The 27,823-nt window shown below is 36.5% G+C and overlaps 1 protein-coding gene across 17 annotated transcripts in view; it reads left to right on the top strand.

Moving 5' to 3' along the window:
* arhgef17 (Rho guanine nucleotide exchange factor (GEF) 17) overlaps nt 1-27,823 on the top strand; it is a 163,110-nt gene that overhangs the window by 82,447 nt on the left and 52,840 nt on the right. For 10 of the 17 annotated variants that reach the window (XR_015514069.1, XR_015514066.1, XR_015514070.1 and 7 more), the window contains exon 1: nt 12,363-12,938. Coding sequence is in view for 2 of the 10 variants with exons in the window: in XM_087291297.1 (XP_087147423.1) it covers nt 12,756-12,938 (183 nt within the window). In the remaining 8 variants the exon portion in view is untranslated. 17 annotated transcript variants of the gene reach the window in all.

Below are 27,823 nucleotides of genomic sequence, written 5' to 3'. Positions count from 1 at the left end.
GTAGTGATTCCAGTTGTGCTATTTTTTGGTACTTATCTCCAGGAGATCACTGAAGGCATATATCATGTCATCATAACGATCTAATGTGGCAATAAGATCGTAACTTTACTGTGTATTTACACAGTGTCCATATTCATCTATGTAAACACACGAAAACAACATTAACATTATAGCAGACACTGTAAAAAGCTCATTGACAGCCACTAGACATTGCTGACCAGGGATTCGAGTGTCATCGAGTGTCAGAATGTTGTAGGACTGTTGTACAGGAGTTTAGCGAAATTGAGCCTTTTTTTTTTTTTTAAACGTGACAGTAGCATGACGGGAAAACATTAAATTAAACACATTAAATGTGTTTGTTTGTCTTAAAAATTTGTAATAATGACAAAATATTCTGGGAAATTTTCTTACCCCTTGGTTTCGAGTGTGGTCCTGAAAAATCTTTGTTCGAAGGGCTATTCACCCCTTCCCCTTAGCCCTATGCCTTCAAGCTAAAGAGAACTGAGACACCCCTACCCCTTGGCGTGAACGCACAAAACGAGGGGTAGGGGGAAGGGCTAAGGGGTAGAATTGATATTGGGCCTTATTATTTCTGAAAACAAAACAATATTTTTCCACAACAGTGGTTCCTAAAGTGGGGGTCGGGACCCCCTGGGGTGTCACTTGGTGATTTTCAAAAGTCAAAACAATGTTATTAAACTATTAGAATTACCATATTTTAACCATCACCCACAGAAGACAACAAAAGCCATCAACCTTTAAATTATTTTATTCATAGGATTAGTGTGTTTACCTTAGATTAACAACACAGCAATAGTATCAGACTGATTTTATAGCACCAGGTTAAACTTTCTACCACCTTTATGTCAAACCTATACATTAAGGCAAGGCAAGTTTATTTCTATAGCACATTTCATACACAGTGGCAATTCAAAGTACTTTGCATAAACAGGAATAAAAGAGACAAGTATAAGAAAAGAAAAACAAATAATAAGAATTATAAAAAATAAGAATAAAAAATTGATAAAACGGATAAAAATGTGTTAAAATAGGTTATAAGACAGGGGTGTCAAGCTCAATTCCTGGAGGGCCGAAGCCCTGCACAGTTTAGTTCCAACCCTGCTCCAACACACTTACCTGTAGGTTTCAAACAAGCCTGAAGGACTTAATTAGTTTGATCAGGTGTGTTTAATTAGGGTTGGAACTAAACTGTGCAGAGCTGCGGCCCCTTTGGAACTGAGTTTGACACCTGTGTTATAAGATAATGAAAAATAAAAGAAAAACATAATAGTGTGATCTGTTGGACGCAGCACAGTGCTCATTCAGTAAAGGCACAGCTAAACACATGTGTTTTCAGTCTTGATTTGAACATGCCTAATGTTGGAGCACATCTGATCATTTCTGGAAGCTGATTCCAGCAGCGAGGGGCGTAGTTGCTGAAAAGAGAATTATTATTTTTAATACAGAATGTGGCCTGTATTAAAAATAAATACAAGTCACAACTGAATATTGAGAATCATCTCTGATTAGCGATCTCCGAAATTAAATCAAGAATAGACTTGTGCTGACTACATTGTGTATACATTGTGTAAATAAATTGTTTTGTTTATTTATTTTAATTAATTAATTAATTAATTTTTTATTTAGTTTATATATATTTATTTATATTTATTTAGTTTATTTATTTATTTATTTTTTTGTTTAAAAATAGTTTTCTTTATTGTCTTTTTATTCACATAAACTTTTTCGGCTTGTTTGCTGTTTACTGATTTTGTTTTTGTTTTTCTTTTTTTTACTTAATTTTTTATTTTTAATATATTTGTATTTTATGTTATTTATTTTGTATTATTTTTAATACAGAATGTGGCCTGTATTAAAAATAAATACAGGTCACAACTGAATATTGAGAATCATCTCTGATTAGCGATCTCCAAAATTAAATCAAGAATAGACTTGTGCTGACTACATTGTGTCCACCAGTCTCATTAGTCAAGTCAGCTTTACTGTCAATTCAACCACATGTACAGGACATATGGAGAAGCGAAATTACATTACTCTCAGCTGTCGGCGATTCAAATCATGCTGTGTGAATTGAGTTTTGACTGAAAATAACATCAGCGATCGCCTACAGCCAATGAGAGAGCAGCTTTCACTTGTGTGTGCGTGTGTGTGTATACCTGCTGCAGGCCAGCGGGAGGCTGGGGGAGAAGTTAAAAGCGCTCTTTTTCGGTTTATTTGGACCCACGAAATGGAGGAAAAACTAGTGGAGGTTTGACAGGACTCAGGAGCAACCGTGTCTGTTTGACGTTTAATTCAGAAAGAAATTAGTTTATTATCAATGTTGAGGAGAAATGGCTGATTCCCTTTAAACCCAGGTGAGCAAACATGTACATGTTCCACCCCATTAAAGGCTTCTTTCTCATTATGTAGTTAATAACAAAAGATATACTACGTGTTTTTGGCTGTGAGACGTAGTTTGGACGAAGTTGTCGGCGATTCTTCCTATAGTAAAGTCATGCAATGTGAAAGTCCCTGTCACCGATCCATCTTGCAGTGTAAACAAAGCAGCGACGAAACGCTAGCCCAGATAGTCAAGCAGTGTGAAAACATCTGTGACACGACTACTTTGAAAATCATGCAGTCTGAACTCGGCATAAGGGCATATGGCAATGAGTGCAAACCAAACCAGAGTTGTGCAGATGTAGAACAGTTAGCTGAGTTTAATATTAAATTAAACAAATGACTATGTTTGTTAGACTGTTGCACTATTTTGTTTTGTCAATATGCTCATATTTATATAGACCTATTGTTGTGTGCAGAACGTTTGTATATTTAAAACCACCTCCGAGGAATTTGTGGGCCGCAAGTCACTGGCATTGTTATTTGAGGGGTCACAGACTGAAAAGTTCTGGTCTAGAAAATGCTTTATGATTTAAGAACGTAAAGATATTCTGACTGCATTTTTATTGCAGTGTCCTCATTTAAGTGTTACCAAATCAGATGTTTTTGTTAAAGTGTTAATTATATTTCTATTAACTGCTTTGAAAGTGTAAACGCGTCATTCATCCTTGACCCAAAAATATCCAGTTATCATGTAGTGGTTTCCCATGATATCATATGGCTCACGTCTCTGATTCCTCTCTCACACACTTTTCTTTTCCTTTTTTTTTTCCCCCAGCAGCGTTCGGATCCGCCACACTGCTTTTCTCCCTCTCTTAGACACAAACAATGGCTCCTTTCAGCCGCGTGATACAGTAACGCTCACAGTTTCTCCGCCCGCGTCAAAGTTTTTGTGTTTGGAGACGCAGTAAGAGAGTCCAACAGTTGCCGTCCAGATGTGAGAATAGACGTTGATGCTGCTGTGATCTTTTATTGTGTTGATTTCAATGGGCATCAAAGCGCAACTTTTATTTAGTTTTTGTTGCATATGAGCACATTGGCACCCCCTGCTGGTGGGACAGTCTGTTATTGAATGCTCCATAGAGATTCATTCCCCAAACTACACATTCTTCATTGAGCGTATACAGTTGTATTACAGTATTCGTCAAATTTATTCACCCTCCTGTTAATTTTTTTTCCTTTTTCAAGTATTTCCCAAATGATGTTTAACAGATTCAGGAATTGTTCACAGTATTTCCTATAATATTTTTCTTCTGGAGAAAGACTTATTTGTTTTATTTCAGCTTGAATAAAAGCAGTTTTAAATTATTTTTAACCATTTTAACATCAAAATTATAAGCCCCCTTAAGCAATATTTGTTTTCTGATTGTCTACTGAACAAGGGCGTAGATTTGCTCTTGACACTGGTGGGGACATGCATCCTTAGAGCGCATGCATTGAACAGCACAAATTATGTTTCATGCTTTTAAAAACATGAATTAAGTACATAATAATATTAAATAAACACTTAATAATACAAATAACCATCCCGTCCCATACTGCAAAAGCCAATTTACATGATTTTACTGCAGTCGGGCTTTGAGGAGGTATGAATGTAGTGAAATTTAGAGGTGTGTGTGACGCAGTTTAACTTTTTTTCATGAGCATAAGATTTGAGACATTTTTGCTGAGCTTTAATTTATTTTTATGTTTATTTAAAAAAAAAAGTTTATTTTTTGTTTTATTTTTTATTCACATTGAAATTTTAGACATGTTTGCTGGTTTCTGAGTTGTATTTTATTTTATTCTTTTGATAATTAATTTTTTTCCATATTTTATTGTATTTTATTTATTTTATTCACAGTGATGTGTTTTTGTAATTTTAGCTGCTTTCTAGGTATTTAATACATTTAATAAAATTTTTTACAAATTTAATAGATGTTTTTACAAATTTTTGTTTTGTTTATTTATTTTAATTTTTTTTGTTTAAAAATAGTTTTCTTTATTGTCTTTTTATTCACATAAGCTTTTTCGGCATGTTTGCTGTTTACTGATTTCGTTTTTGTTTTCCTTTTTTTTTACTTAATTTTTTATTTTTAATATATTTGTATTTTGTGTTATTTATTTTGTTTACAGCAAAATTTCAGATTTGCTCAGATTAGCTCAATTTTATTAAAGTTTTAGACATGTTTGCTGGTTTCTGAATTATATTATTTTATTCTTATATGTATGTATACTTTTTATTTCTATATTTTAATGTATTTTAGTCATTTGAACTGATTGTTGATTATTTTATTTTCATTTTTTACAACTTTTTTGTTTTGTTTTTATTCACAAAAAATTTTTTAGACATTTTTAACATATTTAATTGTATTTTTTATTTACAGTAATTTTTTTGTTATTTTAGCAGGTTTCAGATTTATTTTATTTCATTTTTATTATTTAAAAAAATTTGTTTGTTTTATTTTTTTATTCACACAAAAGGTTTAGACATGTTTAGATTTGTTTGCTGGTGTCTGATTTTATTTATTTATTTATTAGATTTTTGAGCTTCAGTGCAAGTCAACACCTATCAGTGATTCAGCGTGTACATTTCATAATGTTAAAGAGGTTTAACAGGTATTAATTAGATTATAAACCTTACATTGGAGTGCAGTAAGGGCACTACTATATTTATATTATTTGCTAAATAATAACCACCTCATGTGGAACTCTGAATCTGCATCTCATTTTAGAGTCTGCTACTGTCCACTGGAGGTTGCATTTTGGTTGTGGACACATGCTTTGAGAGCCTTCCTGACTGAATGAATGAAATACGCTGTTTTCCATCAAGGCAACCTGGGTGCTGAAATATTATTGGCTTAACTGGCAGTGGGCAGGTATAAAGAACCAAACAAAGACAGACGTTCCGACACGTAACTCACATTTTCAAAGCAGAATATCTGACTTCAGCATTGTGTCTTGTCCTTGCTTTGTTAGTTTGTCTTCAGTAAAGCTCCATACACAGTGCAGGAAAAACCATCCGAGCACCCAGTTAATGTGATTTATCCTGAGTTTTCCGGTAGTTTAATAGGTGAGAATGAGCCTTAAATGCAGTCAGGGGATTTTAAAGCTGTATTATTTTTGTTTTGAGAGCACAGAATGTAGGTCAGAGTTGACGGCTAACATCATTTCTCTATTTCCTTTGAATTTATTGCCTGTATTTAGCCGAGCGAATCCGCTCTTGCTGTCTGCTTTCATTAATAAACACATTTTATGCACAGGAAAAAAGCAATAAGTGGCTTCTCATTCATAGATGGTGAAAATGGAAAATGGTGTGATTCAATGAGTTGTATTGATGATGCGAGCGATTAATAAATGAGGTGTGTGTGCGTCACATGGAGATCTGGGTCAGGTATTGTCTGCTGCTGCATTCAATTATATTACTGAAGATCAGGAAGATGCATCACATTTCATAATTCTGGCAACTTGGTTTACATGAGGATGGAGTGTTATGTATTTATTTATTTGTTTGTTTGTTTATTTAATTATTTATTTGTTTATTTATTTATTCAATTATTTATTCATTCATTCATTCATTCATTTATTTAATTATTTATTAATTTATTTATTCGTTTATCTATTTATTTGTTTATTCATTTATTTATTTATTTATTTAATTTATCATTAATTTATTTATTTGTTTATTTATTTATTTGTTTGTTTGTTTGTTTGTTTGTTTGTTTGTTTGTTTGTTTGTTTGTTTGTTTAAAAGCAACTTTTGGCCAGAAGGTTTTGATGATGTATGTGGTAATGGGGTGGGTAAATAATAAGCTTGTGCTTTATCCCTCTCCATTTTCGGCCATGTTGAAATGTTTTTTTTTTTTTTTTAATGATATTTTTTATGTATGATATTTTGTTCGAAAATAATCGAAAAATCAAATCAAGGTTTTGGTTTGGGTGGATTGTATATGTGGAATTCTGTGGAGGGTGCTCTGGGAGTCTGATCAGAGGGGCTCTGTTAAGGGCAGTCTCGTCCCTGTAAGAACAGAGTAGGAGTTCGGTTGGCATTGGCAGCAAAAGTCAGACTTGTTTCTGGTGTATGTTGAACTCCGACAGGGCTAAAAGCGGATGGAAATGAAATGAACTGATGAAAAAAATGGAATGTATATGGAATGTTGCCCCCTTTTGATTTAATTTATTATTATTATTTTTTTATTTCCCAAATTATTTTTAACAGATTCAGGAAATGTTCACAGTATGTCTGATAATATTTTTTCTTCTGGAGAAAGTCTTATTTGTTTTATTTCGGCTAGATTAAAAGCAGTTATTAATTTTTTTAAAAACATTTTTGGGACAAAATAATTCGCCCTTTTAAGCATTTTTTTTTTCAATAATCTACAGAACAAACCATCATTATACAATAACTTGCCTAATTACCCTAACCTGCCTAGTTAACCTAATTAACCTAGTTAAGCCTTTAAATGTCACTTTAAGCTGTGTAGAAGTGTCTTGAAAAATATCTAGTCAAATATTATTTACTGTCATCTTGGCAAAGATAAAATAAATCAGTTATTAGAAATAAGTTTTTAAAACTATTATGGTTAGAAATGTGCTGAAACAATCTTCCCTCCATTAAACAGAAATTGGGGGAAAAAATAAACAGGGGCGCTAATAATTCAGGGGGCTAATAATTCGGACTTCAACTGCACATTATTTTATAGTCTAAATTTGTTTGTTTATTTAGATCAGGGGTCTCAAATCTCGCGGCCCGCAGGCTAAAGTTTGTGGCCACACCTTAATTTGAAAGTTTAATGTTAGTGTGGCCTGTGAGTTTGATATGTAATGCACTTTAAAGTTTGTGTGTAAAGCTGAACGAACCCACCAATCAAGGTGGAGTGTATGGTAAGTATGTTTGCTTTGCCTCTGTAAAAATCAGCATGTGCCAAAACGGACACTCCCATTTTTATGCAAAACCTTCCCTCTTTTCCTCCCCTGACACTCCCACCCAAACAGAGCTGGACACACCCACTTTCCTGACTTTTTCCAAACTAGAGGTGTGAAAACACCCTGCTGAAACACAGGGCCCTTTAACGATAGATCCTTGCTACAAGCTTATTAAGTTTACTAAAACTTCCCTGGAAAAAACACTGGATCAATGAGCTTGTATCTTATAGTACTCCTGAGAAAATATTGTATTCAGTCAGACAAAAGCTCAACGACTTTGATTATATTTGGGGACCATTTCTGGACACATTACCTCTGTTAGACTTTAATAACGTATTATTTTGTATAATTATAGTTAGTTTTGCAAGTGTTTTTTGCTGTTGTTGTTTTTACTTTCTCTTATTTATGTAATTGTTTTAATTTGATGTTTTATCATATATGTAAATGTAATTTATTTGTGCATTATTCTGTATATTACTGTTTTTATTTATTATTACCATCAGCCATTTCAACTTTCTTAACGTAACATCAAAATAAGAAATGCTTTGACAAAATTTGTGACGATTACACCTTGTTTGGATGGGGGGGTGGCTGGGTGGGTTGTATTTGTATTTTTCTTTTGTTATTATTATTTGTCTTTGCTAATTGTTAAAGTCTCTTTGCATTCTCACATTCTACACAATGTTATGTATATTGTCAATAAAAATACGTGTTAAAAAAAGAAAAAGTTTACTAAAACTTCTAAACTATTCATCTACTTCACTAGGAAGTAGTTATAATTCCCTTTGTAAATAAATAAAAAATTACAGAGTCCGCTCAGACAAGCAGGCAAGGTCATTGTTATATTTATTTTGATTAATTAACTATAAGTTAATTCTGAATATTCATAATTATAATAACTTGTGATTATTAATCATTAATATTCATAAACTGAGCTAATTTCGCGATACATATTTTCATGTGGAAGTCTGACAGCTGATAATAGATCTGGTAGCAGAAATCGCAGCCTCTCTTACTCTTTACCTTGCACTTTTTTGTTAACTTTTATTATTATTTATTTATTTATTTAAGATATGCATTTTCACATTCTGATCTTTTTATTAATCTGTTAAAATGGCTATAATTGAAATATTCTTAAAGGTTCACGAAACCCTCGAGTACTTTTTTAAAATTTTAACAGATTTGTGTGTGTTGAGCATATATTAAGACAATGTTAGCATTTGTTAGCTTGTAATTGTGGGGGAAAACTGGATAATTTTGAGCTTTTGTCAGCTAATTTCATCTTCCGGGTTTAAAATGATTTTTGGGGCAGGATCAAAATCAGCGACATAGCGCAAAACTCTAAGGAAGTGATGACGTGTCGGTTTCTCATTATTATTCATAGCTGAGTTTTCTTATCCTATGAGAAGAGCCGGCTTCTTAATTATTCATGACTGCAAGTGCTTTCCGAAGGCAAGGCCTGACCTGCCAGTGCCAAGCTGTGAGATCCTACGTTGATGACTGGGTTAGACAGTGTCTTCTCAGGTGTTTATAAAGCCTCTATGCAGGTCAATAATGCATCAGCACAAATGCACTTGTTTTCCCAGAGATAGGTTGTGGCTGGAAGGGCATCCGCTGCATAAAAACTTGCTGGATAAGTTGGCGGTTCATTCCGCTGTGGCGACCCCTGATTAGTAAAGGGACTAAGCTGACAAGAAAATGAATGAATGAATGAATGAATGCACTTGCTGATAATGGCTTCCACCACCCCAAAATATGCCGAACAACCTCTGGGCTAAAAATAATACAGTAGGTTTAAAGCGCAGATTTGACATGAGTAGAACAGAGGAAGAAAAAAAAGTTGAAAGTGAGAGTCTGGAAGTGATTATTGGAAAGAGAAGTGTTGTGGTTGTCTGGATGATTTTTACATTGCGAATGGTTTGTTGTTTGGTTATGCTAATACTATGGCTGTAGACATTTGGGATATAATGCATTATTGCATGTTTACCATGGTAATACCATGTTTCTTACCACATTTACTATAGTAAAGCCAGGAGTTTTTCTTTTGACATTCATTTTAAAAAACAGTAAATGTTCTAGTTTGATATAATACCATGGTAATACCCTGGTTATAATGTGGTAATACCCTAGTAATAATATGGGATTTACCACGCTAATGCCCTGTTTCTTAGACATTTGTCATGGTGAAACTAGGAGGGTTTTTTTTACATTTATCTAAGTATTAGTAAATGTTCCGGTTTGATATGGTAATACTCTGGTAATAATATGGTAACACCCATGTTATACTAATGTTAATAATGTGCCATTTACCATAATACCCTGTTTCTTAGACATCTACTACCATAGTAAAGCCAGGAGTTTTTTTAATTTTAACATTCACCTTAGTAACAGTAAATGATCTAGTTTGATATGATAATACCGTGGTTCTACCGTGGTAATAATATGGTAACACCCATGTTAAAAATGTGGCATTTACCACAGTAATACCCTGGTTTTTAGACATTTACTATAGTTATGCCAGGAGATGTTTTTACATATATCCAAGTAACAGTAAACATTCCAGTTTGATATTATAGTACAATGGTAATACCCTGGTAATAATATGGTAACACCCTGGTAATAGTATGGCATTTACCATGGCAATACCCTGTTTCTTTGACATTTACCATAGTAAAGCCAGGAGGTTTTTTATATTGATCTAAGTAATAGCAAATGTTCTGGTCTGAAAAGGTAATAGCCTGGTAATGTTGCAATGACCATGGTAATACTACATTTCTTAGATATTTACCATAGTAAAGCCAGGAGTTTTTTACTTCTGACATTTATCTTAGTAACAGTAAATGTCCTAGTTTGATATGATAATACCATAGTAATACCCTGTTAATAATATGGTAATACACATGTTAATAATGCAGCATTTACCATAGTAATACCCTGTTTCTTAGACATTTGTGATGGTAAAGCCAGGCGTTTTTTGCTTTTGACATTTATCTTAGTAACAGTAAATGTCCTAGCTTGATATGATAATACAATGGTAATACCCTGGTAATAATATGTTAATACCCTGGTAATAATATGGCATTTACCATAGTAATACCCTGTTTCTTAAACATTTGCCATAGTAAAGCCAGGAGGTTTTTATTCTTTTGACCTTTATCATAGTAACAGTAAATGTCCTAGTTTGATATGATAATACCATAGTAATACCCTGTTAATAATATGGTAATACACATGTTAATAATGCAGCATTTACCATAGTAATACCCTGTTTCTTAGACATTTGTGATGGTAAAGCCAGGCGTTTTTTGCTTTTGACATTTATCTTAGTAACAGTAAATGTCCTAGCTTGATATGATAATACAATGGTAATACCCTGGTAATAATATGTTAATACCCTGGTAATAATATGGCATTTACCATAGTAATACCCTGTTTCTTAAACATTTGCCATAGTAAAGCCAGGAGGTTTTTATTCTTTTGACCTTTATCATAGTAACAGTAAATGTCCTAGTTTGATATGATAATACCATTGTAATACCCTGGTAATAATATGATAATATCCTGGTAATAATATGGTAATATCCTGGTAATAATATGGTAATACCCTGGTATTAATATGATAATATCCTGGTAATAATATGGTAATACCCTGGTAATAATATGATAATATCCTGGTAATAATATGGTAATACCCATGGTAATACTACATTTTTTAGATATTTGCCTTGATAAACCCAGGTGTTTTTTATTTTTATTTTTATTTATTTTATTTTTTTTACATCTGACGTTTATCTTAGTAACAGTAAATGTCCTAGTTTGATATGATAATACCATGGTAATACTATGGTAATACACATATAATTAATGTGGCATTTACCATAGTAAATACCTGTTTCTTAGACATTTGCGATGGTAAAGCCAGGCTTTTTTGCTTTTGACATTTATCTAACAGTAAATGTCCTAGCTTGATATGATAATACAATGGTAATACCTTGGTAATGATATGGTAATACCCTGGTAATAATATGGCATTAACCATAGTAATACCGTTTCTTAAACATTTGCCAAACTAAAGTCAGAAAGTTTTTTTTTTCTTTTAACCTTTAGTAACAATAATGTTCTAGTTTTATATGATAATACCATGGTAATACCCTGGTAATAATATATTAGTCATGAGTAAGGCTCATGATAATAATGTGTTTATTACCATGGTAATACTTTGTTTCTTGGATATTTGTCATAGTAAAGCCAGAAGATTTTATTATTATTTTTTTACTTCTGACGTTTGTCTTAGTAACAGTAAATGTCCTAGTTTGATATGATAATACCAAGGTAGTAACCTGGTAATATTATAGTAACACCCATCGTAATGATGTGACAATTACCATAGTAATACGCTGTTTATTTGACATCTACCATAGTAAAGCCAGGAGTTTTTATTTTACATTTATCTCAGTAACAGTAAATGTCCTAGTTTGATATGAAATTACCATGGTAATACCCTGGTATAGTACTGGGAAACACCCATACATTCTCACATTCACACACATACACTATGGCCAATTTAGTTTATTCAATTCCCCTATAGCGCATGTGTTTGGACTGTGGGGGAAGCCAGAGCACCAGGAGGAAACCCACGCCAACACGGAGAGAACATGCAAACTCCACACAGAAATGTGAACCAGCGTTCTTCTTGCTGTAAGGCGATCGTGCTACCCACTGCGCCACCGTGACACCAGGAGCCATTTCTATTCAAGTAATTCACAGTTTGAACATTTACCTTACTTATACCCTATCTCTTGCCCATTTAATGCTGCGTTTTTTAACATTTACCATGCTAATCATGTTTAGAAATGTGTTATTATTTGCGTCAAACAGAATTTGGGGAAAACAAATATACAGGGGGGCTAATCATTCAGAGGAGCTAATACTTCTGACTTCTATACATAATAGGAGAATCTCTCTGTCAGTCAATCAAGTCCCCGCCTCCTGGTTGCCATAGAGACACAGCCACACCTCTCAGCTTCCATCCTCTCCAGCCTGAGCCAATCCAGCCGCTCAGCATGTGATCAGTCATGGATTGGCCTTGTCTGTAAGCGCTGCTCTGAGATCAGCTGTTGGAGAGCTGCTGCCTCTCATTACACACTGATCTCTCTCTCTCTCTCTCTGTGTTTACTGTCTCTCTCTCTCTCTTTCTCCGTCTACCTGCCTCAGAAGGAGAGAGCGAACGACATTACACAAGCCTTCAAATACGTCTCCCTGTCCAGCTCTTGGGATTTTTAAAGGGTCTTGGATTTAAAGCTTTATTTTCATATACATTCATCCTTATGGAGCTGATCTGACTCTTCTTCAGCCTGTTGCTGCGTGATTGAGCTGCTGGGTCAGGGGATTTTGGGCTAGGGGTAGTTATATTGCCGCCGTCTGCGGGGCGGGGGGGACACGCATGCCGCATGCTGCAGATGGTACGGACCCTCGCCCAGTTCACCATCACCCTGGAGGAGATGCAGGAGAGCGGAGAGAGCATCAGTGATGATGGTGGAGGTGTGGGTGAAGAGGTGGAGCGCTCCGTCACTGCCGAGCCCAATGGAAACGGCATTGTGGGAAACACTGGAGCTCCTCAGACCATTGCTGAGGTACGAGTCTTACAGCACAGACTGTTGAGTCTGAACGTGTTGTGTTGTGTTGGTTTCTTCATAGTGAAGATCTTTTACTTTATAGTCTGATCTGCCCTTTATTTGTGTTATTCGTAAAGGGGTAGTTCACTCAGAAAATTACTAGCTCACCCTTTACTTGTTCTAAATCTGTTTGAGTTCCTTTTTTCTGTTAAACACAAAAGAAGATATTTCGAAGAATGCTGACAAGTTGTAGTTTAGTGCTGAGGTACAAGCCTTACAGCCGAGACCATTGAGTCTGTAGTGTTGCTTTTCTGACATGAGACTCTTCATTGTGAAGGTTGTTAACAACAAAAGAAGATATTTTGAAGAATGCTGAAAACCTGTAGATCAGTGCTGTAGATCAGTCTGTTGTGTTGTTTTCATACTGAGACACTTCGTTGTGAAGGTCTTCTTATCACAGTTTATAGTCTGATCTCTTCTTCATTGTCTTATTTGTTTTTCTTAAAAGGGTAGTTCACCCAAAAATAATAGTTTGGTCATTAATTACTGGCCCTTTACTTGTTCCAAACCTTCTGTTAAAAAATAAAAGAAGATATTTTGAAGAATGCTGACAACCTGTTGATCAGTTCTGAGTTACGAGTCTTACAGCAGAGGCCATTGAGTCTGTCCTTCATTGTATTATTTGTAATTTCTTAAAGGGGTAGTTCACTCAAAAAGTATTAACATACCCTTTACTATTTCTTAATCTGTTTGAGTTTCTTTCTAATGTTAAACACAAAAGAAGATATTTCAAAGAATGCTGACAAGTTGTAGTTTAGTGCTGAGGTACAAGCCTTACAGCCGAGTCCATTGAGTCTGTAGTGTTGCTTTTCTGACATGAGACTCTTCATTGTGAAGGTTGTTAAAAACAAAAGAAGATATTTTGAAGAATGCTGAAAACCTGTAGATCAGTCTGTTGTGTTGTTTTTATGCTGAGACTCTTCATTGTGAAGGTCTTCTAATCACAGTTTATAGTCTGATCTCTTCTTCATTGTCTTATTTGTTTTTCTTAAAAGGGTAGTTCACCCAAAAATAATAGTTTGGTCATTAATTACTGGCCCTTTAATCGTTCCAAATCTTCTGTTAAAAAAATAAAAGAAGATATTTTGAAGAATGCTGGAAACCTGTTGATCAGTTCTGAGTTACGAGTCTTACAGCAAAGACCATTGAGTCTGTTGTGTTGTGTTTTACTCTCTAGTCTGATCTGTCCTTCATTGTCTTATTTGTAATTTCTTAAAGGGGTAGTTCACTCAAAAATTATTAACCCACTCTTTACTATTTCTAAATCTGTTTGAGTTTCTTTCTAATGTTAAACACAAAAGAAGATGTTTCGAAGAATGCTGACAAGTTGTAGTTTAGTGCTGAGGTACAAGCCTTAAAGCAGAGACCATTGAGTCTGTAGTGTTGCTTTTCTGACATGAGACTCTTCATTGTGAAGGTTGTTAAAAACAAAAGAAGATATTTTGAAGAATGCTGAAAACCTGTAGATCAGTCTGTTGTGTTGTTTTTATGCTGAGACTCTTCATTGTGAAGGTCTTCTAATCACAGTTTATAGTCTGATCTCTTCTTCATTGTCTTATTTGTTTTTCTTAAAGGGGTAGTTCACCCAAAAATGACAGTTTGGTCATTATTTACTGGCCCTTTAATTGTTCCAAACCTTCTGTTAAAAAATTTAAGAAGATATTTTGAAGAATGCTGGAAACCTGTTGATCAGTTCTGAGTTACGAGCCTTACAGCAGAGGCCATTGAGTCTGTAGTGTTGCTTTTCTGACATGAGACTCTTCATTGTGAAGGTTGTTAACAACAAAAGAAGATATTTTGAAGAATGCTGAAAACCTGTAGATCAGTGCTGTAGATCAGTCTGTTGTGTTGTTTTTATGCTGAGACTCTTCATTGTGAAGGTCTTCTAATCACAGTTTATAGTCTGATCTCTTCTTCATTGTCTTATTTTTTTTCTTAAAGGGGTAGTTCACCCAAAAATAATAGTTTGGTCATTATTTACTGGCCCTTTACTTGTTCCAAATCTTCTGTTAAAAAAATAAAAGAAGATATTTTGAAGAATGCTGGAAACCTGTTGATCAGTTCTGAGTTGCGAGTCTTACAGCAGAGGCCATTGAGTCTGTTGTGTTGTGTTTTACTCTCTAGTCTGATCTGTCCTTCATTGTCTTATTTGTAATTTCTTAAAGGGGTAGTTCACTCAAAAATTATTAACATACCCTTTACTATTTCTAAATCTGTTTGAGTTTCTTTCTAATGTTAAACACAAAAGAAGATATTTCAAAGAATGCTGACAAGTTGTAGTTTAGTGCTGAGGAACAAGCCTTAAAGCAGAGACCATCGAGTCTGTAGTGTTGCTTTTCTGTCATGAGATACTTCATTGTGAATGTTGTTCACCCAAAAATGACAATTTAGTCATTAATTACTCACCCTTTACTTGTTCCAAACCTGTTTGAGTTTCTTTCTTCTGTTAAACACAAAATAAGATCTTTTGAAGAATGCTGGAAACCTGTAACCACTGACGTTTATAGTGTTTTTTTTTTTTTAAGTTTTGCTTTTGGGTTTTCAGCTTTTTTCAAAATATGTTCTTGTATGTTTAACCAACTCATCAAGGGATGGAACCACCTAAGGGACAGTAAATAGTTTGTCAGTTTTCGTTTTGTGTGAATTGTCGCTGTCATAATTTCAGCATCGTAATGTATAGATTGATAGCGTGGTTGGTAGATGGATGGATGAACAGGCCAGTTAAAGGGACAGTTCACCCAAAACTGAAAATTCTGTCATCGTTTAATCTCTCTTTATTTGTCACAGATCTGGTGAACTAAAGAAAAAAAAAGATATTTTGTAAAATGTTGAAAACCTGTAGCTGTTGACTTCCATGGTATTTGTTTTTCCTACTGTAGAAGTCAGTGGTTACCGATTTGTAACATTCTTCAAATGTCTTCCTTTGTGAAGATGGATAGATACATAGGTCATAGATAGACGAATAGGAAAATAAGTTAAAAGATAGATAGACAGACAGGCACTAGTAAGGTGTACCTAATAAAGTGGCATGTTGAGTGTATATAGATCTCTTCTTCATGGTCTTTTTCTTAAAGAGGTAGTTCACCCAAAAATGACAGTTTTGTCATTAATTGCTCACCCTTTACTTGTTCCAGACCTGTTTGAGTTTCTTTCTTCTGTTAAACACAAAATAAGATCTTTTGAAGAATAGATAGATAGATAGATAGATAGATAGATAGATAGATAGATAGATAGATAGATAGATAGATAGATAGATAGATAGATAGATAGATAGATAGATAGATAGATAGATAGATAGATAGATAGATAGGCAGGCAGGCAGGCAGGCAGGCAGGCAGGCAGACAGACAGACAGACAGACAGACAGACAGACAGACAGACAGATAGGCAGACAGACAGGCAGACAGGCAGGTAGGTGTCCTCTTTCCTCTATTGCAGTGTTTAGTTGACGTCTCTGTCTCTCTGCTGCAGGTTATTCTCCTCTCACCCTTAATAGAATTAGAGCGACTAAATCAGCGGCTTGTTGAATCATGAGATTACAGTGCCATCATCTTCAGAGAGAGACCACCATCTTCTGCTCTCTACCTGCTCACATCAACATTTACAATCAGCCGTTTAGCAGACGCTTTTCTCCAAAGCGACTCACAATTGGGGAGGCATACAGTGATTCAACAGGAAGAGTAATAAATGAACTGTTAGTGCTTAGAGAATTTAGTGCTAGAGGGAGGATTATTATTATTGTTATATGTCATTTCAACATGTGCTAAACCCGTTCCTCCCTCCAGCCACTGGACACTGCAGCCGAGAGGAGTGTTTTGGGATTACTGCGTGTCCAGACACTGAGGGGATTTACTTGTCTGCATGACCCTGTGGGCGTCTGTCTTAAGACTGTCTTACACTCACATATGGCACGCATAATCACTGGTGTGAGGCTGCGAGGTGATTGGTTCACTTTGAACGCCACTGCAGCCAATAGAGCCTTTTCACAAGACTGTTTAATTGCCATTATCATCTTCAGTCCTTGAAAGTTTTTAATATTTTGATTGTTTATTTTTATATCATACACTTCCTGACAGAAGTCTTGTCGCCTATCCGAGTTTTAGGAACAACATATAATAATTTGACTTCTAGTTGATCATTTGGTATCAGAAGTGGCTTATATGAAAGGCAAATGCCCCTAGATTACATCTATTTTACCAAAATAAAATATGATCAAGCCTTGATTTTGAATGATTTCATTAGGACAGTAAGGTCTGACTTTGCTTAGACAAAAGTCTTGTCACTGAACTGAAATAATGTCCAGTATAGAATATGAAGTCATGGTGCAGTGAAAACAGAATGAATATTGTGTGTGACTCCATCATGAGCTTGGAGGACTGCATCCATACATCTCTGCAATGACTCAAATCACTGATTAATAAAGTCATCTGGAATGGCAAAGAAAGAGTTCTTGCCTCCTCCTTCATCTTATCCCAGACATACTCAATAATGTTCATGTCTGGTGACTGGGCTGGCCAATCCTGGAGCACCTTGACCTTCTTTGCTTTCAGGAATTTTGATGTTTGTAATGTATTGGGCAGCACAAATGTCATGACACCTTAAGCCAGATTTATACTTTCGCCTGGCGCTCCGCATCGCGTACCTCCACTGACTGCGCGTGCACCTCATGAAATGGACGAGGCTTTTATACTTGATGCGTTGTGATAATCTTTCAAACGACAGCAGGGGGTCAAAATAAACCCACCATAAAATCAGTTGGATAACCATAGAAGTAGGATGTTTGTGGCACTACGTCATATCATTAATATCATTCAACGAATTTTTAAACAAATTATTTTGATTATTTTCGTAAATTATTTTAAAGATTTTTACAACCATTCAAAAAAAATTCAAATCATACTTTGATGCATCACTGTTAAAAGTTCTACCTATTATAGATTATTAAAATATTAATGACAACACCTTTATCACCAATAAAGTCCAAATGTTGTAAACCGATAGGTTCAAATAGGATTTTTATCAAATAAATAATTTATTCATTAATTCTAGTTTTGCAACTATTAAATTGTTTTAAATTTAAAATGAATAGTGGAAAAACATATTTCTGTAATTAATCATCTGTTTTGGCTTTAACAAACTTATCCCTCAGGTTTTTACAAACTTTTACAAAAACTTTCCCCCTTTCCCATTTCTAGCCAAGAATTACTGATTATCTAGTAGGTATGGGACGATAACCATTTTCAAGGTATACCGCGGTTTTGAAAAGTCAAGGTTTAAAAACCGCCAAATTTTCTGTAAAACCATTCCTAAGGTATGAGTAAGATTTTTTATTTCCTTTTTTTTTTTTAGGACAGCAGTATCTAAAGATGTCGTTTTAAATTGTTAAAAAATCATAATTAAAAAAAAAAAATAAAGACAGCAGATTGAATTTATTTGAATTATTTAGCCTGATATGTTTACTGCTCCAAAATATTTTAAATGTTTCTCAAAATAAAACGCCACGTGCACTCAAACGTACCAGCAGATGCATCGAAAATAAACCAGGCTTAGGGCTGTTGATGTTGCGTCCACTCTGCAGATCTCTCACATACCCCAATACTGAATGGAACCCCAAACCATGACTTTTCCTGCACCAAACTTGACTGATTTCTATGAGAATCTTAGGTCTGGGGGGGATGCAGTTCAACAGATGATTCAGCTAAAAAATCTACCTTCTGACACTTTTCCAAATGAACAACTAGAAGTCAAGTTATTATCTGTTACCCCTACAACTGGGGGTATCGACGACAAGACTTTTGTCAGGTAGTGTATATTTATAGATATTTATGTATGTATTATGTAATCTTTGCATCAAATCACAAAAAAATGAGTTACTGCTCATGCGAGGCATTTGTAATGTAGAGCTTATGGAAGCAGGACAGTGAATTTGACGTTTCTGGCTGTCGTTATCAGTCTCGCACAAGTTTTTTCCTTTCTCCGATAGTCTTGATAACATCATCGTGGAGTTTTTTATTATTATTTTAGCAAATCGGATTGCAATTGTGTTTGATGTACTCTCACATTCACTGCACTCATAAGTTTACCAACTATGACGACTTCCGCTACTGCTAAACCCGGAAATGTGAGAAGCCCCTATAGCGTTGTAACAAACTAACCCATATTAGATCTGCTTTTACTCTCCGTCTCCATTTCTTTTGCTCATTTTTGGCTTTGTTTTAGTCTGCGATGCTCTTTCTCAGTGTTTATTGCTCGTGAATGTTCTACGCCAGCCAGAAATAGCCAACTGGCTCCGATCCCATGACCTGTTTTTGTAAAGGCTGGGGCAGAGCTGGCACTGACCGTATGGTACTGACTAGTGTAAAAGTTTTATTTGCATACGACTAAATGATATGAGAAGTGAGTTTTAGGTTTACACTTGCATGCATGTTCATTTTAAGAAGAGAAATGTGATGTTGTGGGTTGGTTGTTGATATGTTGAGTTTCCTAATGGGCTCTGTCATTGAAAGCTCGCCTAAAATGTAATAACACACAAGCCACATCATATTAGGTATCACAGACAATCTCTAATCATTCTCATGAGAAACAGTAATGGCAACCAGTGTGATAAACAGCACTAAATGTGGTTAAAACAGCCAACAGAAAGTGTGAATCATTGGTCTGTTTTGTTTCTTGTTGAGTGTCTTTGTTTGTCTCCACTAGTAGGGCAGACCTCTAGCCATACAGACAGCAAAGGCAGCTCTTAGACTCAGTGCTTCTGCCTTATGAAAAACAGTGCAGTCACTATATTGTGGGATTTTCTTTGTTTTCTTCTCCTGAAAATAACAATGGCCTGAGGAAAGGCTGACAAAGCTCACGAATCTAAAATAGGGAATACAATAGTATCTATCTATCTATCTATCTATCTATCTATCTATCTATCTATCTATCTATCTATCTATCTATCTATCTATCTATCTATCTATCTATCTATCTATCTATCTATCTATCTATCTATCTATCTATCTATCTTTATCTGTCTATCCATCCAACTATCTGTCCATCCATCCATCCATCCATCCATCCATCTATCTATCCATCTATCCATCTATCCATCTATCCATCTATCTATCTATCTATCTATCTATCTATCTATCTATCTATCTATCTATCTATCTATCTATCTATCTATCTATCTATCTATCCGTTGTCTGTTTCTCTATCAATCCTTCTATTCTGCTATGTAGCATGTCTATGCATATTTTGTAATTATTTATGGATTATAATGATCCCGTTTCCCCCATTTTCATTGTTTTCATTTGTACAGTATTTACACAGATTGTTTCTCTAATCCGCTGGCTTAGATAAAACGGTCAGTTATAATCGAATCAATATTGCCACTGAAAACTGACCACACATGCTTCTCCCTACACTCGTCACAGTTGCATAAGCTCTGCGGGACTGCAGATTTGTATCTGAAAGGAAGCTGATGAAGACTTGTTGCTGGGGGAGAAGGAGAGCCGAGTCTGGCTGCATGAAAGTGTTGAAAGGCAGTGTGATTTGAGCTCTTGTGATGTAGTTAAGGACACTGGTGTCAGGGATGACGACAGTGCAGATCATCTGAGTGTGTGTGTGTGTGTGTGCAGGGTTGAGGACTGATGTCTGCTGCTAGGCAACTACTGCTCACACTTTCAAAGCACTCTTTGCTCTCGGCTGCGTTTCTGATAGACTACATGTTTTTAATAATATGTGGAAAAGTCTGTGGATTTTCTGAATGACTAGTTGAGATGCAAAGATCTCCAGGTTTGTTTTTAAACATTAACTTGACCCAAATATTTACATGATTTTAGCTGTTGATTAAGTTGATAGGTGATCTGAATTCAGAAATTGTTACAGATATTTATGATTTTATGTTTTCTATAATATAAAATATACCTTGATCAGAGCCATATCACCCTGCAGCCCAAGACTTACTCACAGAAGCTAAGCAGGGCTGAGCCTGGTCAGTACCTGGATAGGAGCCCACATGGGAAAACTAGGTTGCTGTTGGAAGTGGTGTGGCCAGGAGGGGGCGCTCAACCTGTGTGGGTCCTAATGCCCCAGTACAGTGAAGGGGTAGCTATAATATCAGTGAGCGCTGTCTTTCGGAGGAGATGTTAAACTGAGGTCCCGACTCTCTGTGGTCATTAAAAATCCCACTTCTCGTAAAGAGTAGGGGTGTAACCTCGGTGTTCTGGCCAGATTCCTCCATAGGCCCTTACTTATCATGGCCTTCTAAATATCCCTGTTCACCAAATTGGCTCTGTCACTGTCTCTTCACTCCACCTAGAGCTGTTGTGTGGTGAGCGCACTGGCACCATTGTCCTGTGGCAAATACACATTACTTACTATATATTTTAAGCATTTTTTATACCTTACTATATGATTGAAAAGCTCACATAGCATGTTTAAACAACTAAACATTTTTTTCAGTATTTCCTATCTGCATTGACACATTCATTATTTTTTAAAAGCATATATGGTTATGAAATGAATATTCTATGGTTGTATTTTTTCGTGTTAATGGAATTACTTGAAATGGTCTTAGGCAAATTTATGTTTTCAATTTTTTTCTAAATATTCAAGCTATGTTTATCATGGGTGTTATTTTATATGATTTCTGCAAAAAACAAAACAAAATGAAATACATCTGAACACAGTACATGTTTGCACTGTGTTATGGTCCATCCCACATGCCTTTGAGCCCAGAGAAGTCGATGGCGCTTCTGGACACTGTTAACATAGGGCTTCCTTTTGGCACAGTACAGGGTTCACTGGCATTTGTGGATTTGTGTACAGTTGAAGTCAGAATTATTCGCCCCCCTTTAAATTTTTTCTTTTTTAAATATTTCCCAAATGACGTTTAACAGAGCAAGGACATTTTCACAGTATGTCTGATAATATTTTTTCTTCCGGAGAAAGTCTTATTTGCTTTATTTCAGCAAGAATAAAAGCAGCTTTAAATTTTTTAAACACCATTTTAAGGTCAAAATTATTAGCCCCTTTAAGCTATAATTTTTTTCGATAGTCTACAGAACAAACCATCGTTATACAATAACTTGCCTAATTACCCTAACCTGCCTTGTCTACCTAAATAACCTAGTTAAGCTTTTAAATGTCACTTTAAGCTGTATAGAAGTGTCTTGAATAACATCAATGCATCATGGCATAGATGAAATAAATCAGTTATTAGAAATGAGTTATTAAAACTATTATGTTTAGAAATGTGTTAAAACAATCTGCTCTCCAACAGAAATTGGGGGAAAATAAACAGGGGGGTGAATACTTCAACTGTAACTACGTATATTGGTACTTGACAAAGGTTTGCCAAAGTAGCCCTGAGCCCATGTGGTGATATTGCTTCTAGATTAGGGGTCTCAAACTCAAATTGGTGGGGGGCCATATCAGTGACTGACAATTCATAGGACGGCCTCTTTAACATTCAAGCTGTCTCAACTTTCTCTGATTTGAGGTTGAGGTATATTTCAATAATGCAGTATGTATAAATCCAATGAATTTTTTTTATGCTTTGACTTCTCCAAATGGCTTGTCAATGAGAAAACGTTGTTCCCTGAACTGAATGGCACAAGTTTAGCTGGTTTACCAGTTAAACCAGTGACCTTCCATTGCTACCCATATATGCACCTATAAACCACCTGTATCCATAGCCAGCTAATCCCCCACTGCACCTGTTTGAACCGCGTCCAGCAGACAAATTCCCGTGTAACGCTTGAACGTTCTCCGCACTCTTTCGTGATTGAGCGTGCAGAGTTTTCTCATTGTGATTAGCGACCGGTGACCGTTTCTGATCACATCAAAGCCAGGTGCGTTTGATTGGCGATGATGGATCAAATTGCAGATTGCAGGTGTGTGTGTGTGTGTGTGTGTGTGTGTGTGTTTTATTGAAGCTGATGTGGTTGGCAGAAATACCATGTTTGGCTTAAGTACACAGTGCTTTTGGAGGAAATGAGATCTTCTCATAACTTAGAAAACAATGTTGCTTATAAAACGCAACCAAACGCTTCAGTCAGAGTCTTGAACAGTGGATTACTCTTGCCCTGGATGACCTAAATAGTTGATTCTGATTAAATGTACTAAATTTGGAAATTTTTATGTTTTCAGATGTGTAAAAGAAATGCTCTGTATGGTCTGACTGTTATTTGTGGAAAAATGATTTAATGTTATACTGTAATGGTTTAGTCCATTCTGCTTATGTCTCTTTTTTTATGGAGTGTGTTTGTGTTTTGCTATTTGGCAATTGAAGGGGGACAGATATATTGATAGATGGATGATTGGACATATTGATGGATGGATGGATGGATGGATGGTGGATAATGGACGGATAGACTTGTACACGATAAACACACAGATGATGGATGAGTGGAGGTGTAAATACATGGATGATAGACAGGTACATAGATGAACAGTAGAGAGAATGGATATTGAGGTAATTGGGTGGATGGATGGGTGGATGGATAAATTCAAGGATGGATTGGTGGATAATGGATGGATAAACTTGTAGATGAAGGATATACAGATGATGATGAATGGAGGTATAAAGACATGGATGATAGTCAGGTGCATAGATGAACAGTAGTGAGAATGGATAGTCAGGTGATTGGATGGACAGTAGGATGGATGGATGGATGGATGGATGGATGGATTGGTGGATAATAGATGGATAGAGTTGTAAAAAAAGATACACAGATAATGGATGGATGGTTGACATGGATGGATAGATGGATGATTGACAAGTGGATGGAGGAATGATAGTCATCTGGATGGATTTATGGATGTATTGATTGTTGATAAGCAGATGGAGGGATGATAGACATTTGGATGGATGGATGCATGGATGGATGGATGATTGACAAGCGATAGAGGGATGATAATCTTATGGATGGATTGATGGATGGACAGATGATTGACAAGTGGATGGAGGGACGATAGTCATCTAAATGGATATATGGATGTTTGACATGGATGGATGGATAGATGGATGATTGACACATAGATGGAGAGATGATAGTCACTTGGATGGATGGATGGATAGATGGATGTTTAACAAGTGGATAGAGGAATGAGTCACCTAGATGGATGGTTGACATTGATGGATTGATAGATGGATAATTGACAAGTGGATGGAGGGATGATAGTCATCTGGATGGATTGATGGATGTATTGATGGTTGACAAGCAGATGGAGGGATGATAGACATTTGGATGGATGGATGGATGGATGGATGGATGGATGATTGACAAGCGATAGAGGGATGATAATAATCTGGATGGATGGATTGATGGATGGATGGATGGATGGGTGGATGATTGACAAGTGGATGGAGGGATGATAGTCATCTAGATGGAAATATGAATGGTTGACATGGATGGATGGATGGATGGATGAATGATTGACATGGATGGAGAGATGATGGTCACTTAGATGGATGGATGGATAGATGGATGTTTAGCAAGTGGATAGAGGAATGAGTCACCTAGATGGATGGTTGACATTGATGGATGGATGGATGATAGACAAGTGGATAGAGGGAGGATAGTCATCTACATGTATGAATGGACAAACAGATGGATGGATAGATGGATGATTGACAAGTGGATGGAAGGATAATAGTCATCTAAATGGTTGACATTGATGGATGGGTAGATGGATGATTGACAAGTGGATGGAGGGATGATAGACATATGAATGGATTGATGGATGTATTGATGGTTGACAAGCAGATGGAGGGATGATAGACATTTGGATGGATGGATGAATGGATGGATGGATGATTGATTGACAAGTGGATGGAGGGATGACAGTCATCTAGAGGGATATATGGATGGTTGACATGGATGGATGGATAGATGGATGATTGACTTGGATGGAGAGATGATGGTCACTTGGATGGATGGACAGATGGATGGAGGTTGACATGAATGAATTTATGGATGATTGACAAGAAGATGGAGAGATGGACAAATGCATGGATGGACTGATTGATGGAAAAATAAATGCACGGATGAATGGGCGGACAGATGGATGGATGAATGGATTAATAGATGGACGATAGTCAGGTGGTCAGATGGACTGTAGGAAAGTTGTTTAGCTGTTGGATGATGGATGATTGACATGAATGGAAGTATGATAGACATCTAGAAGAATAAATTAATGATAGTCAGATGCTTGGATGGACAGTGGAAAAGATGGATGGATGGATGATTGACATGGATAGAGGGATGATGGACATCTAGATGGATGGATTGATGGATGAAACCTTATAGTAAAGTGTAAGAAAGTGTGACCTTAAAGAGCCCATATTATACATGAAATAGGGTCATATCTTGGTTGTAAGGGTCTCCAACAACAGTCTAATATGCATGCAAGGTCAAATAACACTTTCATGGTCTTATAATCTGCATTTATTTTTACCTAATTATCCCAGCGACTCCTGTATGAATCGTCCAGTGATTCATTTGTTTCCAAACCCCTCCTTAGCGCGAAGCTAATCTGTGCTGATTGGACCGATGACAGCCTGTTGCGATTGGTCGACTGCCTTCAGTGAGAGAGTGAAATGCCCAACAGCTAATCAGCAATATAAAAGTAATCACAGTTCATACACGCTCGATAGTGTAGGGTCAATGTAAATACAGTCGATGGACTTGAAAATACAGACGACTAACTATTTTATTGAGCAAAAACTGTCGAGGAGATCTCGTGGCTTGTCTCACTCTGCTCTTTTCACAGACACACACAAACACACATTGCCCTCGTCCTTGCGCGCGCACACACACACACACACAAAAACACACACACACACACCTCCGGACGACAACGCGCGCGCGCGCACACACACACACAAACACACACACATACCTCCGGACGACAGCGCACGCACGCACACACTACCCTCGTCCACGGAGCTCCGTAAACAAAGCAGCACGCGTCGTGTTTTTAACGTGACTTTGCACGCGATAAGAGAATATAGCCAGTTAACCTGATACAGTACACGCGGTTACAAGTAACAAAACACAACTAAATACATTTGCAAGCTAGAGTAAACGAGGGAACAACTTTAATCGCACGTACTTACACTTGATAAATGGAGGAAGAAACCCATCCTGACGTCCATCAGTAAGTTACTCTTTACTGATCCTTCCTTTAACAAACGCTGATGAAGTATTCTTTGTAGCATGTAGTTTCCAGAAGTTTCCAGTAGTTTCCAACTGCTTGGTTATAATGCTGAGGTTTCATCTTTGGGTAGAGACTCGATAATATCCATCTGCAGTGTGACTTCAATCGACCGGCATGTTTGTGTGTTTGTGGGTGTGTGTGTGTGTCTGGGTTTCTGTGTCAGAGGGCGGGGCCTCAGGTTTGAAATCTCCCGGGTTTGCGCGTGCACGTGAATAACTTGGTTTCATTCGTACGTCATGGCGAAACACCTAATGACTCGTTATCAAGGCGACTCGTTTAAAGCACTATGAGTCGACTCTTTTATAGATGAATCAACTGTTTTAAACACTGTATTCTTACAGATTTAAGCCTTAGCTGGATACTTCACTTCACTTAGAGCTGTGTTACAAACTACATGGAGGGGAATTTTCAAAAACCCATAATATGGGCTCTTTAAGCTAATGAAATAATCCAGAATCTGTTCCTCTTGAGTAAAATCTGTCTGTGTGTTGTGAAAGTGTGTGTGTCGTTTGTTTGTTGGCTCTAGAAATGCTCATTGATTTGTCGTTTGGTCACACTGAACATGTTAAACAGATGCGCTGCCATCAACATTTGCTCATTACAGATTCATATTTCTCTTCATGTTCCTCCGCGGCGCCGCTCAGCTTGACCTCGTCCTTCCAAGAAAAGCATTTGCAGGTTGCTGCGTTCATAATGTGATTTTATAATAATGAATCCGCCCCATAATGCACCGGGACAATCGGGCACACAAGGCACCTTTTGACATTATGTAAGGCAAATGCCAAGAATGTTCAAGGCTTTTGTTGATGTATAAATGAATTAGATTTCTGAAGCAGTGCTTTGACTTTTGAGGCCTCACAGTGTGTGCGTGTGTGTGTGCGTGTGTGTGGCGCAGTGGGTAGAACAATCGCCTCACAGCAAGAATGTCGCTGGTTCGAGTCCCGGCTGGGTCAGTTGGCATTTCTGTGTGGAGTTTGCATGTTCTCCCCGTGTTGGCGTGGGTTGCTCCGGGTGCTCCGGTTTCCCCCACAGTCCAAAGACATGGGGTACAGGTGAATTGGGTAAGCTAAATTGTCAGTAGTGTATGAGTGTGAATAAGTGTGTATGGGTGTTTCCCAGTGATGGGTTGCAGCTGGAAGGGAATCTGCTGCGCAAAACATATGCTGGATTAGTTGGCGGTTCATTCCGCTGTGGCAACCCCAGCTTAATAAAGGGACTAAGCCGAAAAGAAAAAATTGTCTGTTGCCGTTGAACAGTGTTATTAAGCATCAAGTATCTGTTGCAGTTTGTATTGATTGATGTATTGAGTTATTTTATTTTTATATTCATTCATTTTCTTTTGGGTCGCCACAGCGGAATGAGCCGCCAACTTATCCAGCATATGTTTTAGTGATGCAACCCATCACTAGGAAACACCCGTGCACTCTCATTCACACACACACACACACACACACACACACACACGCACACACACACACACACACACACACACACTATGGTCAATTTAACATCCCCAATTCACCTATAGCGCATGTGTTTTGCTTTGCTACGCTGCCCTAGTTATACAGTTAATAAATTATATAATTTAGTTTAATCATTAATAATGATATATATATATATATGTATTTGTATTTG

This window comes from Danio rerio, chromosome 18, assembly GCF_052040795.2.
Source record: "Danio rerio strain M-AB ecotype USA chromosome 18, GRCz13ab, whole genome shotgun sequence".
In the NCBI taxonomy this organism is placed as follows: domain Eukaryota; kingdom Metazoa; phylum Chordata; class Actinopteri; order Cypriniformes; family Danionidae; genus Danio; species Danio rerio.
The sequence above is the reverse complement of the archived record's forward strand: the minus strand, read 5'-3'. Positions and strand labels throughout refer to the sequence as shown.